Source organism: Platalea leucorodia (genome assembly GCF_965183815.1).
Source record: "Platalea leucorodia genome assembly, chromosome: 5".
Lineage (NCBI taxonomy): Eukaryota > Metazoa > Chordata > Aves > Pelecaniformes > Threskiornithidae > Platalea > Platalea leucorodia.
Window position 1 is genome coordinate 980,814 of NC_138827.1, and position 18,634 is coordinate 999,447.

The 18,634-nt window shown below is 60.3% G+C and overlaps 1 protein-coding gene across 1 annotated transcript; it reads right to left on the minus strand.

Annotated features, from left to right (window-relative positions):
- Window positions 1–16,971: 16,971 nt before the first annotated feature.
- On the minus strand, window positions 16,972–17,610 carry LOC309590409 (noggin-2-like; the record flags this gene model as incomplete). The annotated part of the gene is made up of 1 exon (XM_082311555.1): window positions 16,972–17,610. The coding sequence occupies one exon, from the start codon at window positions 17,608–17,610 to the stop codon at window positions 16,972–16,974; it is 639 nt and encodes a 212-aa protein (XP_082167681.1).
- Window positions 17,611–18,634: the final 1,024 nt, after the last annotated feature.

Below are 18,634 nucleotides of genomic sequence, written 5' to 3' on the forward strand. Positions count from 1 at the left end.
CCAGCATGTCTCCAGCCCCGCGTTATCCCCCTCTGGCTGCCCCTGCCCCACGATGAGGGGACTGGCACGTCCCTGCTCACGCCAGCTGCCACGGCGAAGACATGCCCGGGGCAATGCCGAATGCCATGAGCGTGCCCGGCTTAACCGCAGGTCGCCAGACCTAGCCAGCAGCTATGAGTGGGGGTCAGGAACTGATTTTGTGCCCCTCTCTCGGCAGCTTTCTGAGCTGCAAGCCCTGAGCCTGGCCCTCTCCAGCCGGGGTTAACCATCCCCGCCCCGCATCCCCGCCGCGGCTGTGCCTGCGGGCGGCTCAAGGGTCCCGCCACCCCCCCGCAGTCCGGCCTGTGGCCACCCCTTGCCCCGGGCGACCGCTGCGGCAGCCGGCGCCTCCCCTCCCCAGGGCGGGCGAGGCTCGGGCGGGCCCCGGGGGCGAGCGGCGGCCGGTGCCGGTGCGGTGCCGGTGCGGTGCGGGGGCCGCGGGGCCCCGCCGCGCAGCCGCCAGGTGGTGCCGTTCCCCCGCAGCTGCCGCCCCGCAGCCCCGGCTCCTCGGCCCCCGGGCGGGGAGCGGCTCCGGCAGCCCGGGATGCGGTGGCTCGGCAGGGCGGACCCCTGAGGAACCGGTCCCCCGAGGCCCTCGCAGCGGGATCCGCGGCTCCGTCAGCGGGAGGGCGCCGTGCGGTGCCTTGCACGCGTGGTCGCGGGCGCCGCCGGCGCGCTCGCTGCCTGGCTGGGTCTCTGGGGCAAGCACGGCCGCCCGCCAGCCGCACCTCTGCTTAGTGGGGCGGTGTGGATGCAGAGCAGGGGCTTCTCCTGGAAAACACCTCCTCTGACCTCTGGGCGCTGCTTTTCAGGGGCCAAAACACTGTCCACAGGCCTGAAGTCAGCAGCAAACCTTTGCTTTAGCACAAGGAGCTGCTATTTAATGAGCCTCGTTAGGTACCTGAGCATCTTCAGGTGCTGGGGACCCTACTCCTGTCTGGTCTCACTTCCCATCTCCAGCCAGGTGCCCAGCAACCGTGGGCTTACTGCAGGGATCCGGAGGCGATGTCCTCATGCACTGGAGGAATCTGAGCCGTGCCGGCTGGTGGGTAACACCTCATCCGCGGCGCTGGAGGAGCCGGCGGTCACCACAGAAGGCGGCTGCTGATGTTGCAATCGGAGCACAGCACGCTCCTGGTGCCGCAGGGGTGTTCCCAGCAAGGCACCGAGGGAAGCGGTCCACAAACCCGCCGGGCAGATGGAGGCCGTCCTGTGTGAGCCGGGAGCAGCTCGCTAGGCTGGCTCTGGCGTGGCTGGGGTTGAGATTTGGCTTGTGTCTTGTTTGCTCCAAACCAATTCAGCCTTTAGTGTTTGGGTAGATTCGGGCTGGGATTCCAGAAAGCCTCAGCAGCTCGGGCCATGCCTCTGCCGCTCCATCAGGCACGGTGCGGGGGGCCCTTGGTTTGCTCCCGGCCTGCTGCTGGGACCACGAGCCGCAGCACGGAGATGCCAGCCCAGGTCCCCAAAGCAGCAGGGCCTGCCGCTGCTCCAGCTTGCCCCGGGCAGCGCCCCGCAGTCTCTGCTAGCAGCCTGCGGCTCCAGAGCCCACTCAGTTGTCAGCAGCAGCACCTTGCGTGATATAAACAAATCCCGGGTTTTTGAAGTGGTGGTGGGATTTAAGTGCCTGCTTCCTTGCTCTCTTCGGGGGTGCTGGCACATGGGCAGGCCCGTAGGGATGCAGGCAATTCCTGGGAGGCAGCAGAAGGAGCGTGAGCACCTGGTCAAATTGATGTGCCGGCAGGACCTGCCGTCTGTGCCGCTGCCGGTGTCATCACACCCCATGGAGACTGCGGAGCACGTCCCTGCTCCCGGCAGCGGCGGGGTGGAGCACGACGCTCTCCTGAAGCCAGCGTGTGCAAATGGGGTGTGCAGGCGTTTTCCCAGCATGGCTGCCACCGTGTTGCCAAAGCCCCTCACTGCGGGCACCCCGCAGGGGCCAGCATGCCCCTGCCCTCAGCCCCCAGCACGGCACTTGCTGGGGCTACAGAGGGCTGGAGCGCACGCAGTGGGGTTCGTGCTGCTGCTCTGCGGCCGGCTCTGGGCACCCCTTGGGAAGGTCACCTCTCCACCCAGCCTCTGCTGATGGCAGGGCCGAGCTCCTGCTGGGGCAGAGCCCGGGGGGCTCCCCTGGCACGGCGGCGGCGCAGCGAGCAGGAACTACAGCCCTGGTGAATCAGCGAAGGGTCGTCCTTCGAAGCGGTCCTGGAAATGAGTCTGGCTGGGAAGTGGTGGGGGCAGGCGGCCCCCAGCCACAGGGAGGGCTGGAGGGAGCAGGGCTCCGGGGGGAAGGGCTGGGGCAAAGGGGCGGGAAGGAGGGACCAGGGCGAACAGGGAGAGAAGGCAGGCAGGAGAGGGAGAGGAAAAATGGGAGGGAAAGGAGGAGAAAGAAGCTCATAGGAAAGCAGAGCGTGAAGGGGGAAGAGAAGAAAGACGGGTTGGGGGGTTGGGGGGAAGAGAGACACACAGAGACACAGAGAGTTTTGTAACAACTTAAATTCATTCCAGACAATGTCCAAGGAGCCCTGGCAGCACGGGTTGAAACAAACCCTGCCTTTGATTTTATGAGTTCATTATATGTTGTTTGGGACAGTGATTCACGCGTCTTGGCTGCTTCACATTTTCCCTTGTGTCACAAACGAAGAGGGGACCACGAGATGGATTCTTTGGGTGGAAAATATTCCCTCAATTGTTAGGTAGACGTCTCTGTGCCATGCAGAGGTCCCGGGAGAGTGGTCTCCTGGGCTGCTCCAGCCCCCCGCGCAGCACACACAACCTCTGTGCCTTGTGCCTCGCTCCCTCTTAAAGGGAAAGCACGGGGACCGGCCGGGCAGGAGGCGGTGAGAAGATGCCCGGTGGTGGCCACGCATGTTCTGCACCCGCCCTTGGCTGCAAAACACAGGACGGGCCAGAGGACGGCCACCTGGGAGAGCTCAGACTCATCTGGGGAGGAGATGCAGCCACCAAGGACGGTCCTGTGAGAACGGTGTCCCAGAGCCCATCTCTCCTGGTGAGGGTGACCCCAGAGCGGCCGCCCCAGGCTTGGGGACCACGCCGCCGTCACACTGCAGCACTGCTGCGGGCGCTCCTGACCTCCATCCCCATCCCAAGAGCATCGCTGCGCTTACTGGTCGTTGCTGCCTGAAGGTGCGAGGCGCTGGATGAGCTCCAGGGAAAACCATTCAGGAACGGGTCGGTGGCTTTCCTAGACCATTTTGGGTTGGGCACATTCACAACCCTAACAGAGATCCTGGTCAGAAAAATAACAAATCCTGCCCGAGCCAATACCGAAGTTTGCATTGGAGCTGATTGAAAAACACCAATGACTTGGTTGGGTATTGTTACTATTTTTAGCTTCCTGTGTCATTTCAGGTTTTCCAGTGAAAGGAAGAAAAAAAGGCACTGATTTTTAAAACATGTTGTTGGTAGAGAAAATACAGGCCTCAGAAACTGAATACCAAAAGCTTTTTGCCTGGTGTTTTCTGGTTTTGATTTATGATTTCTCTTCCAAACCCAGACAAAGTTCAGTAAAATTCTTCCTTTTGACCAGAAAGCCATTTTTCGGTGTGGTCAGTTCTAGCCTGAGCCCTGGGAAATGACCGCGCTTCTAACCTGAACAGCCATGACCCAACCAGCCTGAGCAGCCGTGACCCAGCCTGCAGAGCTTCCCACGCCGGTGCATCTTACACTGACCAGCGTGAAGGCGCCACGAAGATCCACGCACTCCTCATCGGGGCGTGGAAACTCTTGCACAGATCTGGATTCGCTCGTAAGGAGGGCTGAGGCTCGCAAACTTGCGCCGGTGCCAGATGAGCTTCATGCTGACTCCCAGGTGGAAACGCCATGCAGAAGCCCAGCTTAAGGTGGGCTGTGGCAAACAGGACAAGAAGCACTGAAGCGGGGTTGCTGAAAGCTCGTAGGCGGGTAGGGGAGGACTGGCAGCCCAGTCCTGCAACCGCAGAGATGCCCTGCTCCAAATGAGTCCCAGAGACCCGGTTACCCCATGCTCCCTTCTTCCTTCAGGCCCAGGCTAAGGCGCTGCCAGTCCTGTGGGGAGTCTCTTCTGAGGATAAAGTGCAGTCTTTATTCTGCTGGGCTCGCAGGCCAGCATCTTTCCGCAGCACAAGCTTCACTTCAGGAAAATGAGGGTTTTTTTGGTTTGGATGTTGTTGTTTTTAAAGAGAATTCTTAGGAAAAACACTCGCTGAGATGGATCGGCTCATTTTCAAAGTTATCCTGGGGCAAAAGACAGAGGGTGTGGGCTGCGATACACACCCACATCTGTACAATAAGGAAGGCAACAGCGCAAAGCAAAAACAATTGCATGAAAAGCTTTCCAACAACAAAGTTTGCAAACCCGCAGCGCCCAGGCTATTTCTTGTGGTCGGTGGGTAAGAGTTCCCAGATAATGGGGCCTGACAATGGAACAATGGGGGCCGAAAGACGCGGCTCATGATTAGGAGTTATATAACAGCGGCTGGCATTTATTAATAACACTCGTGTTGTGCTTTATTTTCTTAGCACTTTTCAGGTTCAGAGCACTTTACAACCCCTGGCTATTCCATATTTGACGCTCGGCACGAGGTGACTAGGAGGAAATGTTGGCCTGTAGCAGCAGGAACACCCTTCACGCCTGCTTCTGTTGCAGACCTTGAAGGGGAGAAGGGGGAACGCTAAGTGATGGGCTCGCACTGACTCTTTGGGACCTCTCCTGCTCCCCACACTCTTACGGGTGGTGTAAGACCACAAAGAAACATCATCTGGGAAAACAGGGTTTTCCTGGGATGAGTTACAGAGCCTTAACGTTGTCAAAGTGCTCCTTTTCCTGGAGAACGAGCAAAGCTGGGACTTTCACTGGGATGCAGGAGTACGGTTGGGTGTGATCCCAAATGGGAACCACCCCTGGAGGAGCAGTCCACAGCCAGCCTGCGGTGATGGCATCTGCCTCTTGGCACAGCTTCGGGAGCAGGAGTGAAACGTCCCACTGGAACAAAGACAACCCTGAGGGCTGCCTACCACGTCCTTGGGACGTGCTGACCGAAGCAGTAACCATGGCTCCTCTTGGAGGACCCACTCGGTGCAGTCTGGGCCAGGCCGGAGGCTTTCTTCCCCCAGCACGCACGAGACCTTGACGCAGAGCAATAGTCATTCTGCCCGGCGCAGGGGATGAGCGGTCCAGTCTGAACAGGTTGTCTCCTTCTGGTCTGGGGAAGCTATTTATTGCTCCTCTGACTGTTGCTCGTGGTATGTGCTGACCGCTCAGCCTGCTCATGAAAAACAAGAGAATTCCCGTCCAAGCTCCGGTGCCAAGCAGGCAGCGATGGTTTTCTTCTGAGCAGGCCTGGGAACCTCTTCTCAGCCCTGGGCGGCAGATGTCTCAAAAGCAGCTCAGACCTGGGAGAGTTGTAGCCCAGGACCAGGCTTTGGACTCAAACAGCTCATCAGATGGTACCCCGGCTTGTCCAAAAGCTGAACTAGCGCAGATAGGAGTGAAACCTGCCCTTGTGCATGCAGGTGAAAGCGAAGGGGTCCTCAGGGCCCCACAGCCCTACTCCTAACCAGGAGGCACGGGAGAGCTGCAGATTCCCACAGTAGGACACTCTGCAATGAGAAGGAGGCAGGTTTTGCAGCTACAGCAAGGGATGGGACCTCGTGCTTTTCTCCACTGGTTCTTGGAGTCCACATGCTCCAGCGAGCAGGCCTGAGGCATGGAAATTCACACTTCCAGCAGTTCCTCTTATAGGAAAGGCCTGGGGATGCTAAACAAAGCCAAGGGCAAAGAGCCACCCTAGGGACAGCCCTGTGACAAGCCCAGGGAGCCCTGGGGAGATGCCTGCGCAGTCTTGGCTGCAGTTCTTAGATCGCTGACTGAAGGCACCGGGCTATGATGCTGAGATGCTATTCCCAGAGCACGTTGGGCAGTAGCCAAGCTGATGCATCCTGCAAGGAGGAAATCTCGTTTGTTGGTGTGATTTAAATCATTCTCATCTGCCCAGACATGCCTGCCTGCACAGGAGAGATCTTGAGATAACAGATATCACAGGAGAGATCTTGAGATAACAGATACCATGACCCTGCTTTTATTTCATCTGGTGTCTCAGAGGTGCTGGCAGCATCAGGAGCATTTTTTGCACTTGTGATCGACCCCCCATCTGGGGAAAAACCGCACACACCGCCAGCTAATGCTCCTTGGTGGAGAGCATATTGCCTGCTGCACTCCAAGTGCCAGAAGCACTGCGCAGGGACTCTGCTCACTGGCAGCCACCTGCCAGTCGGTGGCTTATCATCTCTTCTTAGTTAGAAGTGTTTGGAAAGGCAACGGCAAGGTAACCCCCCCAGAGCAGTCATTGCACAGCTTCTCAGCCCTTTGCTGCCTGCGTGCCAAGCAGTGTGCGAGACACAGACAGCAGGATGCCAGCTGCTCGGCATCCTCCGTGATGTAGCCAAGGCGATGAGTACAGGCAGGGCTGGTACCAGGCGCCACTGGTGACACATGGGGACCACAGAGAGTGGGCCCGGGTTGCTCTCAGGTCTTCAGCTGCAGAACGTGTTGCTAACGGTGGTAGGGGAAACAAGGGCATCTCCTGGGGTTCCTCTCTCGTCATGGGTCTGGCTCAGCCTTGGGAAAGAGTCAGCCCTGCGGCTTCTTCCCGCCCCTGTATGGCTTCTTGCACGGCTGGGATGGACGACAACCAGGCTGCGTCAGGCGCAGGGGGGCCGCACAGCTGCACGGCCGCGCTACGTGAGACGGGTCCTAACAGGGGGTAGTGCCCCTCGAGCCTCCACCTCAGGACATCTGGCCCAGATGATCTCACCCGCGGGCTTGCCAGGACGGCGGTGCGGATGGGATCCAGCTGCCTGTGCCTGACTCCAGGTGAGGCAGGATGAGGTGAGACTGGCTGGATGAGACAGGCAGCCAGAGGAGATGATGAGAGTCATTTCAGACCTTTTAAATCAAGACTTACTCGTGCCCTTTGTTGCTGAGGTTGAAATCGGGACCCTCCCAGCTTCAAAGACGGTGGGCATAAAAGGTCAGATTTTTTGTTCCATACCTCCAGCCTGAAAGCTATAGCTAGAAACGTCTAACAGCACACTACTTGCAGGCAGGAAAATCTTTTTTGTTATGCACCCTGACATACTGCACAGGAAAGGCTTAATTACAAAGGATTTTCTTTGGGGAAGAAAAACATACTGACCCAGGCAAGTTGATGAGGAATAAAACATTCTCCTCGCGCTTACTGGCAAAGGATCCCATCCACCATCCAGCCTGAAAGGAGCTTTTCGTTCCTTTTTTGCCTTGCGTCACTGCGACCACATCGACACTATAATCTGAATGGAGAGAGTCTGGGGGTTCCAACGGGATCAAAAGGCTCTGATGCTGTCTGAAGGAAGCCTCTGGAATGCTGGGCTTTTTTTGCTACAATTTAATTTGATGGGAAATTGCACACATAGACAAATAATATGGTTTGGTCTCAAAAAGTTTCCTGCCAAGAGCAAATCCAGTTCCTGGGGCTGTTCCTTTCTGGTGCGGGTCTCCGCACCCGTCTTCCGTGCCTTCTCACCTCCAAACAAGGTGCATTTAACAGTATGGCTCTGGATTAATGTCACCTGGCTCCGGCTTAATGTCGTCTGGCTCCGAAGCTGGTCTCTCTAGATCCTAGCGACAACTATTCAACGGCGCATCTTGTATTTCTTGATCTGTTCTGCCTGGTTTGAGGTTTTACCCTGTTGGAGATTGTTTTTTTTGGACTCGTCCTTCTGAGCATGGCCTGCACCTTGGAGATGGAACTGAAGAGCTTTTAAGAGAGGAGAATGGACTTTATGTTCTCTGAAGCTGTCCGCAGCATTGGGATTTCCTGGCCTTGCTCCAGCGGCTCTCAGGGCATGGCGGAGCCAGCCTCCCCCCTTGGGAGCTCAGTGTCACGGCAAGAAGAAAGGAAGAAGCACGGTAGTGATGATTGGAACTGCAAGTCTGTGGGGTTCGTCAGCAGAAATTACTGGCATATTTAGCAGTGCGCTCCTCTACGCCCAGGATTAAGTCCTCACATCCCATGCCCAAAGCACACGAACAAGTGCTCTTATTCTCCTGCGTGTGTGCATCCACAGAGACAGCTCCCATCCACATCACAAAGGGGCGGAAGTTTGCAGATGGCCTTTCTTCGGCAGCAGATGTGCCGCATAGTGCGTGCCAGCATTTTTTGATGAAAAATGGCATCAAAATATGAAATTTTGACAAAGAACAGAGGAAAAAGCCTGACTGAATTTTCACGATTCCCTTCCTGACTTCTGGCTCGCTACAGAGTTGGTCAAATGTTTCTAAATTCAGCCATGCTTCAAAATTTTTGACCAAAAAACACAAGGATTTTTTTAGAAAAATGTTTCTCAGTTTTTCCCTTCTGGTTTGGCCATGTGTCCTACTCACTGAGAGGAGACTCCAGTTAGTTTTTCTGACTAGAACCACACTTTCAAGAGCGCAGCCATTCCCTTAATTGGGGCTGATAAATCTTGCAGGCATAGATGAAGATAAATCACATTTTGAGCCCAGAGTACAAATTCTCAGGGTTGAAACATTTGTGTGGTATTTGTTAAGCAATTTGAAGGCTTATTGAAGTAACTGAGCTGGACAACAGGGCTGGACCTGGACCAGGACAACAACTGTGTACAGACACTCGGCATGTAGGCAACAGAGATGGAGGGGCCTAGATGAATCCCACTTCACTCGGAGCATTCACCAAGGATATCTCCTTTCTTCTACGCAGGGTATCTTTGGTTGTGCTTCTTCCACCACTCCCTTCGGGAGGATGGAGGGCTGCTTAGTCAGTCCCCGTGGGAAGCCTTTATATTCAAGGCATGCTAAAGTTCCTCACGAAGAACAAATTCACTTCAGCCCAGAGGAAAGTCGTGGAGGGCTTTGGACTTCTTGGGTCTGTTTGCTGGCCAGTGGCTACCACTGCTGCTGCAGCGGCCAGAGGAAAAGGCAGCTTCTGCCACGCTGGGGTGGCCTAACGGGACCTCCGGGCTCGGCGGTGGCTGGTGGGACGCTGGAATCACCGGAGAGCTGCTGCGTGTCCGACACGTGTCGTCCAACTGGGGCTCAAAGCTTCGGCCCCGAGGGCCCCGGGCTGCCCCACGGAGAGCACAGCTCGCTCGGCGGGGCGAGCCCCTCTCCGGCACCGCTGCATCGGCGGGGCGAGCCCCTCTCCGGCACCGCCGCACCGCGCCTCTCCCAGATCGCCCGGCAAAGGCTTCGGCGCGTCCTCGCCGCCGGCGGCTCCCCTCGGGCGAGCGGGGCCCAAGGCCGGCCGCTCCCCGCGCCGCCAGGCCGTGAGCCCCGTGGCAGCTGCTGGGGCTCCGCCAGTCGCCCCCCGCGGCCCCCGGGAGCGGGAAGGGCCGTGAGGCCCCCAGGGCGGCCCGCGGGGTGCCCCGGGAGTGGAGCTGCCCGGGGCCGGGCACGGCCGGAGGCTGGCGAACCCGCCGCATCGCCCCGAGGCGTGGCGGCCGCCCGGCGCCGGGCTGCGAGGGCCGTGCGAGGGCCGGGGCGGGAGAGGCGCCGGCGGGCGGCGGGGCGGGCGGCGGGGCCCGCCTGGCTCCGTGCGGCCGCCAGGTGCCGCCCTCCTCCCGGGTCACGGCGCCCGCGGCGGCGGCGGCGCCAGGCGCCGGCCCCGGGGTGGGCCCTGCCCGGCCCTGCCCGGCCCTGCCCGCCCCGCCGGCCCCGGCGCCGGGGAGACGGGGGGCCGCGGGCGAGCCCTGGAGCTGGGGCGGGCCGCTGGCTGCCCCCCGCGGGGCAGGGCCCTTCTCCCCGAGCCCGCTCCCCTGAGAGCCCCGCGCCCGCTGCCCGAGGGACCCGGCCTCTCTGGAGCCCGGACCCAGCCGAGGGCCAGAGCCCCAACACGGCCGCTCCCCAGGGCCGCCCCGGCCTTCCCAGCGAGGGGCGCCCGCCCTGCTGCCGTCCCAGGGGCAGGCCCCGGCGGGGGGCCCCGGCCCCGGCCTGGGGACCGCTGCCCGTGCCCGGCTGGGGTCCCGCCGCCTGCCGCCGGTCACCCGTGCCCCGCTGGGGCCACCTCCAGAGCAACGCCTGGGAGGAGGCAGAGCCCCCGCGCCCCTGGTGAGAAACCGCACCGCAGCCGGCGAGGGCGGCTCCTGGTACGGCTCGGCCAAGGGCTCCCGTCGGGCACCGCAACGCTACGCCCACCTTCGCCCGCGTCCTGCATTTTAGCGGCAGAATCCAGCTTCACGGCTACGCGTTGACCCGCACGCTGCCTGCTCTGGCTCTAAGAGGTGTCCAAGAGGATTGTTGGCTGCAGTTCCTGGTGGGAGGGGAGGAGGCAAAAGTAGGCTCTTTCCTAAAATACGGTCAAAGAGCAGAACACCAAGTCCAGCTCAGTGCTTAATCTCAGCTCCAGGATGAAATACGGTCCCTGTCCCAATAAAGTAGATAAACCGAGCCAAGGCTGGAGGCCCAGTCCTTTGTTAGTACCATCTCCTGGAGTGAAAGTGTCTTTTGGCAGTAAATGGGATGGAAACAGACCAGGCAACGCTTGAGGACACCGCCAGCCTCAGAGGGAGTCTGGTGGCTCTTGTACAACCCTCCGAGAAGCCTGTAGACCTGAACACCTGTACGTGATTCCCCAGGGTGAGCCAGCATCCACGATAAGGAGCTCTCTTTCTGCAGCATCATCGTTCTCTTTTTCCCACCCCAGACTGGGAGCCTGCTCCCCAAGGGCTGTCCTGCCCTGGCACCCAGAGATGCAGCCTTTACTTCCCTTCTCAGCCTTGCTGCTGCTCGGCTCTGCCTCCTGCTACCGCCCCAAAGGCTGCCTCCAAAGCAGCCAACGCTGAGACAGAGGAGCTGCAGCCTGGTGCGCACTGGGCGTGCTGCTGCTCAGCAGGTGGAATCGCCATCCTGGGAGCCCCAGGGTCCTCACCGTGGACCCCCAGCAGCTCTGGCAGCACTGGCTCCAAAGCCCCGGCTTTTCGTAGTGGCTTGTAAGACTTTCCTGGGGGGAAAGGTCCAGATCCTAACTAACAGGGGCGGCCACTGAGCTTGGCTGGTCACCTTACTCTCTGCTCTCCAGCATGGGGAGATAACTGGTTTCCAAGGACAATGTTTGTGGGTGACAAGGCACATGAGATGGCTGACCTAGCCGAGCACTCTGTCAGGAACCAGGCTCCACATCTGGCAGTTACCCAAGGTAATACCCACCACCTCCAGCTTCCAGATCCAAGGAGGAGCCTTTCCCATCATACGCTCTGTCGGCAATCTGGGAGAGCGGGCTTCTGCGAGGGCTCCTCTCCCTTTTCAGGACATCTGTGTGATGCTGGAGAGCGGGGTCTCCTGCCACAGCCCAACGGTGGTCTGTGGGCCCTTGGTGGTCTGTGCCCTGCTCCAGGGAGTTTGGCAGGAGGCCGAGGTTCTCTGAGCAGGGCATTGAAGCTCCTCCGGAGGAACGGCCAGGCCTGCAAACTGAGAGGCGGAATCAGTCCTCCTGAATTCACTGCACCTACGCCGGTCTTGGGCACGACTGCACCAGCCACGTCCCACACATCTGCTTCAGGGCTTGGGTGTCTCCCTGGCAGACTCATCCAGTGCAAAAAAAAAAAAAAATGTAGACTGTTTTGCTGTTTGCAAACTAGCCCTGCTTTTTTGTGAATGGATTCATTCACCGGCCGCCTGAAAGAGCCATTTTAGCCAATGGTCGGCTTGTGAGTGCTGCCTCCCAGCTAGTTGTGATTTGCTCTTCGTGGCTCAGCCTCCCTGATTGGGCTCCCAGGCGCCACATGATGTGGTCCCTTCTCCTTGACGGGGTGTCTGACATTTTTAAGCAGAATACCAAACAGCTAACGCCGAAGAGCAACCATGTCTCCTGGATGGTGCTGCTGTTAATGTTTGTTTTTAATCACCGAGGGGGAAGGGAGGCTCATGCACATTTTTTGCAGATGAACCAGCAGTCCGGCACCTTTGGAGTGACAGTGAGTAAAGCCTTAGATACTCCCTGCATCCCTTCACATGCCTGCTGGCGAGGGGTCCAGGCCCAGCCCTGCCGAGCAGCGACTGGGCATGTGGTTGGCTTTGCTGTACGTGGAGACGCAGGCAGCTAAGGAGAACGGCAAAGGAGCGGAGAGAAAGGCAGCCTGTGGTGGGTCTTGTGCAGAGGAAGCAGACCCCCCACCCTTGCACCCGACAGCCCCGGGGAGGTGGCGAGACAGGAGCCCACCTCTGCCCACGCCATGGGGCACGCCTGCGGTCAGCACGGTCCACCCCGGCCTGTACTGGCACCATCAGCCTCAGCGATGTTGCATGGTTTTCGTCAAGGTGATGAACAAGGAGCTGGGGGCGCCTGGAGGCAGCAGGTCCAGCTCCCCTGGAGCTCCTAGCCAGCAGCGGGCCGCGGGATGGGCTCACCAGGGACCTGCTAGTGGACCAAGCGGGGTGTGCAGGGAGACCAGCTTTCCCTGACAGCTCCTGGTGGCCGTGCTGGGCTGCAAAGGCGAGTGACACCAAACGCTCACGCCGGGCGAAGAGACGAGCACAATTTTGCATGTTGAGGAAAGTCCCGGTTTAGCCTGGGCTTGGAAGTTTGAGGAGGCCAGTTACTGCCTCCAGACCATTCGCCTGCCTTTCTAGGAATGATGAGTGATGGGCTTAGATCATCACCGGGGCCTGAGTCAGATATCTGAAGAGCTGGCATTAGACATCTGCGAGCTCTGGCCCTGTGAATCTGGGTCACCCTGGCAGAGTCGGCACGCCAACAGAAACTGTATTCCTGGAGACCGGCCTTAGCTGAGGGGACCTGAGCTAAATGGGGCGAGGCGGCGCAGGACAATGGGGATGAAACACCCTTTGGCATCGGAGACAAAAGAGTTAACCTGTTGCTGGTGTCGAAGCCAAACCGGGTTGTGAAAGGCAAATGGAAAAGTGCCTCCGTACCACTGAGTCAAATGTCAGAAGCCATCCTGAGCTCACACTTTCTCCCAAGACAAACAAGATCATCTAAATCTGGGGTTCGTGCACGGGAGAGTGATTCGCCAGGTGACAGAAGGGCCTTGACGCTGAGAAGGAAGAGATGGGCCTCTCTGCTCCAAGCTGGGCTTTGTAGGGACTACAAGGAAGAGATCCGGACGCGATCCAGCCAAGGGAGCTGCCCCAGCACAGCACGTGGCGTCGGAGCAGGCGAGCTCTGGCCAGCGCTGGCTGTGGAGAGGAAAGCCGCCTTTGCTTCCCCGTCGTGCCAGCGGACGTGTGCCTGCAGCGCACGGGGCAGCCGTCAGGTCCCACGGAGCCTCCTCCGCCACGTCCGCTCTGCCCTGCCCGAAGGAAGAAGGGGTTAAACCGCTGATCCTCCTGCTAACCACCTTCTGCTTAAGCCCTGAGACTCATCGCAGAGAAGGGAGACTGCAAAGCGTGCGGCTCGCTGCGGCTTCGCAGGGCGTGTACACGGTCCCCCTGCAGATACTGAGTGAACGGAGGGACCGGCCGGGTGCCCAGGAGCGGGCGTGCACACGCCTGTCAGTGTGTGGCCACAGCCCTGCACGTCTCTTGCCGACGTGATGACAAGCGTGACCCAACCTAGAGGATGCCACCCACCCTTGGTGCTCCGGGCCCATCTCCTGGGCCAGCACCCCAGAGTGCAGGGGGAAAGACCCGTGTCTTCAGAAGTTGGCACCCACCACAGCTCGGGGCTCTGCCGGTTCTGCCTGTTCTGCCCCCTTTCCCCCCCCAGCTTGTCCCTTAATCACAGGCAGCTTGGGGAGACAATGAAGTAACCGCACCAAAGAACCAGGCTTGTTCCCCTTTGTCTTTCGCTCCTTTGAGGCTCAGCAGAGAGGCGAGCCATCACGCCCACGGCCCGGCCGTCACACGTCCGACTCATCGCCTCCCGGCCCAGCCGAGCAGGAGGTGCCTCGGCACGAGGTGACCGCGTGTCGGCACGAGGTGACCGCACGCCAGCGCCGTGGCGGGTTGGCGACGTGGGGCCCGGCGAGCTGGCACACGCCCCGCGGGGCCGCCCTGCGCTCCCCGGCCTCCGCCCGCACCGAGCACCTCGGCTCTCGGCTCTCATGCTTTCGCCTCCAGACAAGCCGTCATCTCAAGCGGGACCACTGAGTTCTCCCCAGAGAGGGAGGCAGCCCCCCTCCTCCCCCCGGCACATGGCACGGAGGCTTTTAGGCTGGTTTTCGCCGGAGTTCACACAAATCTCGCCTTCCCCGTTCCCACCCCCCCTTCCCCGCGCAACTGAACTCAGCCATTGAGCCCAGCGAATGGTTTATTTCCCAGGTTAGCACAAAGCAGGGGTCTCTGTGTGCCCCTGGAACCAGCAGAACAAAACGCACAAAGACGTTAGAGGGCCATTTGTAACCAAATCCCAACACACCAGATACTGTTGGGATTATGTCAGAAATATTTTCCCAGAATGCCCTCCCCCCATGCTCCCTCCTACAGATGTTCAGCCCCCACACCACAGATGTTGTTCCTCTTGCAAAATGAGCTTTCCCCTTCCTCTCCCAAATGCCCCTGATGTTTTGCACATTGCCTTCGCCGAGGTCTCTTTTCCACCCTGCCCTCCGCCGTCCCCCCCTTCCCCGGTCCCTCGCCGACGAACGCGCGGCAAGGCCAACCTGCCTCCTGGCGCGGGGCTGAGCGGAGGGCCCCAGGGCTCTGCGGGGACGTCGGCTGCTGGGCGCCGCCGTCCCCCTCGCCTCGTCCCCGCCATGCCCGTTAGAAAAGCCCTCTCCCTCTTTTGGCCTCTCTCCATGCGCAACCTCCGGGCTCTTCAGGCCTGCTCCAGGGGGGCTCGCCAGAGCGCGGTCCCCTCGGGGGAAGATGGAGGGGTGCGAGCCAGACCCCTCGGAGGGTCCCGGCGCCTTCCCACGGGCTCGGTGTCACGCCGCTCTCCTCTGCTGCGTGCCGAGCCAGAGGGGGACGGGGTCTCCCCGCTGCTCCGCAGACGGCTTGGCGGAGCACGGCTCCTGGCTGGCAAGGGCCTTCGGCAGCAGTTTGTTCCTCGGGGATGCCGGGCGCGTTTCAGACACCAGAGGGAACGGCCAGACCTTCCCCTCCAGCACCGGCAGCCCACGCGGAGCACGCAGGGGGATGGCCTGGCAGCCCATCAGGGCCCCGCTCCAAGCCCTGTGACAGACAGACAGACAGATCTCCGTCGGGAGCGGGCTTGCACTGCCAGTGCCCCCGCTCACCAGGGCTGGCCTCCTCCCCGGCCAGCCCGCCTGTGCGGAGCCGGCCCGTCTCTCCCTTGCCCTGGCTCCGTGAGCTCCGGCGGGAGAGCAGGGGGTCCCGGCCGGCCCCGGCGCACGAGGGCGGAAAGCTGAGGGCACGCAGCGCCATTGCAGGATCGGCGCTTCCTCCTGACCCCAGCGCGCACCCGGCCACGCCGCGGGGGAGCGATGCCAGCCCCGGGGCTCCATCGCGGCAGCGGGGCTCGTCTCCATCCTTCCCTCCTGCGCTAGTGGCGGCAGCTGGGAAAAAAAAACGTTTGTTCTGACACAGACGGGGCTGCCGAGCTGTGTCAGGCGCTTTGATGGCCGGGGCGGGAACCTGGACCGCTTCCTCTGCCAGCGGCAGAGCCGAATCCAAGAGCCGCAGAGCATGCGGGAGCCCGGGATGGGCGACACGAAGCAGGAGACTCCCAAGGACTTCAGATGACGCCTCCTCTCCGGGACGTCGCAGCTCTTTTATGCGTTACGAGCCACTTCTCTCCTGTCTTTTTTCTCTCCCCAACAGGTTATATACGCAAAGACAAGCCAGAGCGGGATGCCGGAGAGGCGCGAAGCGGTGGAGCCGTACCGACCTTCGGGGCGTCTCGCCGTTGCCGCCAGCGGGGCCCAGCCAAAGCCCTGTACTCATCACGAGCAAGAACTGGAGCCTCCGCTGGTCTCCCAGGGAGCTGGGGTGCCGCACGGGTTTTTTTTCTTCAAAGATAGAGTTTATTGCTAAAAATGTTTTGATCAGTGATAGCTCATATTTACATTGATATGTTTTTAAAGGAATATTCAAGTAAACATTTCCAATAGTTTCTGGCATAATCTCTAGCTTTTTTTCCTATACACAAACGTTAAAAATAAATAAACTGTACACAGAAAATTTCCTTTAACATCTCTACACGACTATATGTATTCCCACACAACAAAACGATTCCACTCTTTCATAGATTTGTACTTTTCTTTAAAATTTCCTCCTTAATTAATCGTTATACACTTAAAAAAAAAAAAAAACCTAGAGAGCTTGGCAAATTAGTTCAAACATCAGTGACAAGGTCTGAAGAAGACAAAAAAAAAATACAGCACAGAGAAACAACCGTCTTCGGGGATGCTGCCGTTCTTCCTTTTCTTTTTTTTTTTTCTTTCTTTACCCCCCCCCCCTTTTCCTTTTGATAAAATCATCTTTACAGGAAATTTCTGCCCTGCCCTTCAGCAGGGAAATGCTCAGGTTCTGTGGGGATGGGTTTAAAATGTGGTCCTATGTCTTTAAAATAATAATAATAACAATAATAATTATAATAATAATAAAAAAACAGCTGCGATTTCCCCCCTTTCCTTTAAAATCTCTCTATTTACACGGCTGGTAATTTTTTCTTTTTTTTTTTTTCCTTTTTTTTTTTTTTTTAGTTTTTTATTTTCCTTTTGTTAGAAGGCTATATACGTATAAAAATAGACATCTGATTGTAGTGCTTTACTGTGCCTTTGGCCTGCCCTGCAGTTCCTGGGTTCGCTTATTCCCCTTTCAAATAAAATAACATTAAAATAAGTCCAACGGAAAAAAAAAAACAAAAAAACAAAAAAAAAAAAACCAAAAAACCAACCAAAACCCGGTTCCTCCCCCCCACCCCGCGCTGGGGGGGGTGGGAAAAAGAAAAAAAACACCCCCCCCTCAAAAAAACCCCCCACCACCTCATCCAAACGGCGGCAGGCGGCGGCGCGGGGCTAGCAGGAGCACTTGCACTCGGAGATGAGCGGGTACTGGACGGGGATCCAGGTGCAGTACTTCTGGCTGGACCAGCCCTGGCAGTGCCAGCGCAGGAAGGTCTTGGTGACCGACTTGACGGGCTTGCAGAACATGCCCTCGGGCAGCGAGCAGGACTTCTCGGCGAAGCAGTTGCCCTCCTTGATGTAGCGGGGCCAGAAGCGGACGCCCAGGTCCTTCCAGGTGTAGAGGACGGGGCAGTAGGTGTACGCCCAGAGCCACTGCAGCACCTTCCTCCGCGCCTTCTTGCCCACCTTGAGGCGCGGCCCCTGGGGCGGGCCCAGCTCCAGCCGCCGCAGCTCGGCCGGCAGCGCCGCCCGCCCCCGCCCCGCCGCCGCCTCGGCGCCCGAGGCGTTGGCCGGCCCCGGCACGGCCACGGCCATGAAGCCGGGGTCGAAATGGCTGCCCAGCTTCTTCCTCAGAGTCCTCTCGTCCAGGTCCTGCTCCTTGGGGTCGTACTCGGGGTCCGGGTGCTCCACGATGTCTTTGACGGGCAGGTTGTCGCTGGGCGAGGGTCGCAGCCGCAGGAAGGGCTGCCCGCCCGCCGGGCGCAGCAGCCCCAGGCAGGAGCAGAGCAGCAGCGCCCGGATCGCCGTCATGCTCCGGGCGGGCCCCCGCCGGCCCCGGCTCGGCGCTGGCTTCCCCGCGGGGCTGGCGCGGCGGGCTCGGCTCCTAGCGCTGCCCGGCGGCGCCTGCCAGCTCCGGGGGACTCATAAATAGGCAGAGACAAAAGTCCGGCGAGGCCCGTTACTTTAAATAGCTCGGCCGGCGTTGTGTGACAGACGCATCTGAGGCTCGCTCCGCGCCCGCGGCCGCTGGCTCCCCGGGGCTCCCCGCCGGGCCGGCTCCAGCCGCGGCCGAGAGCGCCGGGGGGTCCGTGCCTCCCCCGCGGGCGGCGGCGGGGCAGGGCAGGGCACGGCGGCGGCCGAGCCTTCCTCCTCCTCCTCCTCCTCCTCCTCCGCCGCCGCTCTCGCTCGCTCCCCCCCCAAAATTCACAGCGGACTCGTCTCCATCGCCATGGTGACAGCTGGGCCGAGCCCCACGACAGCTTGTCTAGACGGTGTGACAGGGTTTGGCGTGAGACCGGAGCCCGAGAATAAAACCCTCCTTTATAGCCGGGCGAGCCGGCCGAGGGGGCGGGGAGGAGGGTCACGGCGCCGCGGCCCGCTCGGGCGGCCCCTGCGCGGCCACCGCCGGGGCGCGGGGCTCAGGCGGCGGCGGGCGGCGGCGGCAGCGCCCGCGGCCCGGCCGGGCTCCTCCTCATGGCGAGCGGCTGGGGCGGCCCGCGGCCCCCCGGGGCATCCTCGGCGGGGCGGGGGGGGTCCCGGCACCGGCGCGGCTCGGCGAGGCGGCGCGCCCCGGCTCCCGGCGCGGTCCCTCTCGGCGCCCGCCGCTCCGTGCGGCTCCTCGGCGGGGGCGGGCGGGGGCGGGCTCGGCCGCCGTTCAGCAGCCCCGGCGACCCATGCTGCTGCTGCCGCTGCTCCGGGGGCCCGGTCGGCCCCGCCGCGCTCAGCGCATCCAGCCGCGGCTCCGCGCCCTGCGCTGCCGGCTCGGCTCGGCGCGGTGCAGCGCGGCCCGGCGGGGCTCGGCTGGGCTCGGCTCGGCTGGGCTCGGCGGGGCCGG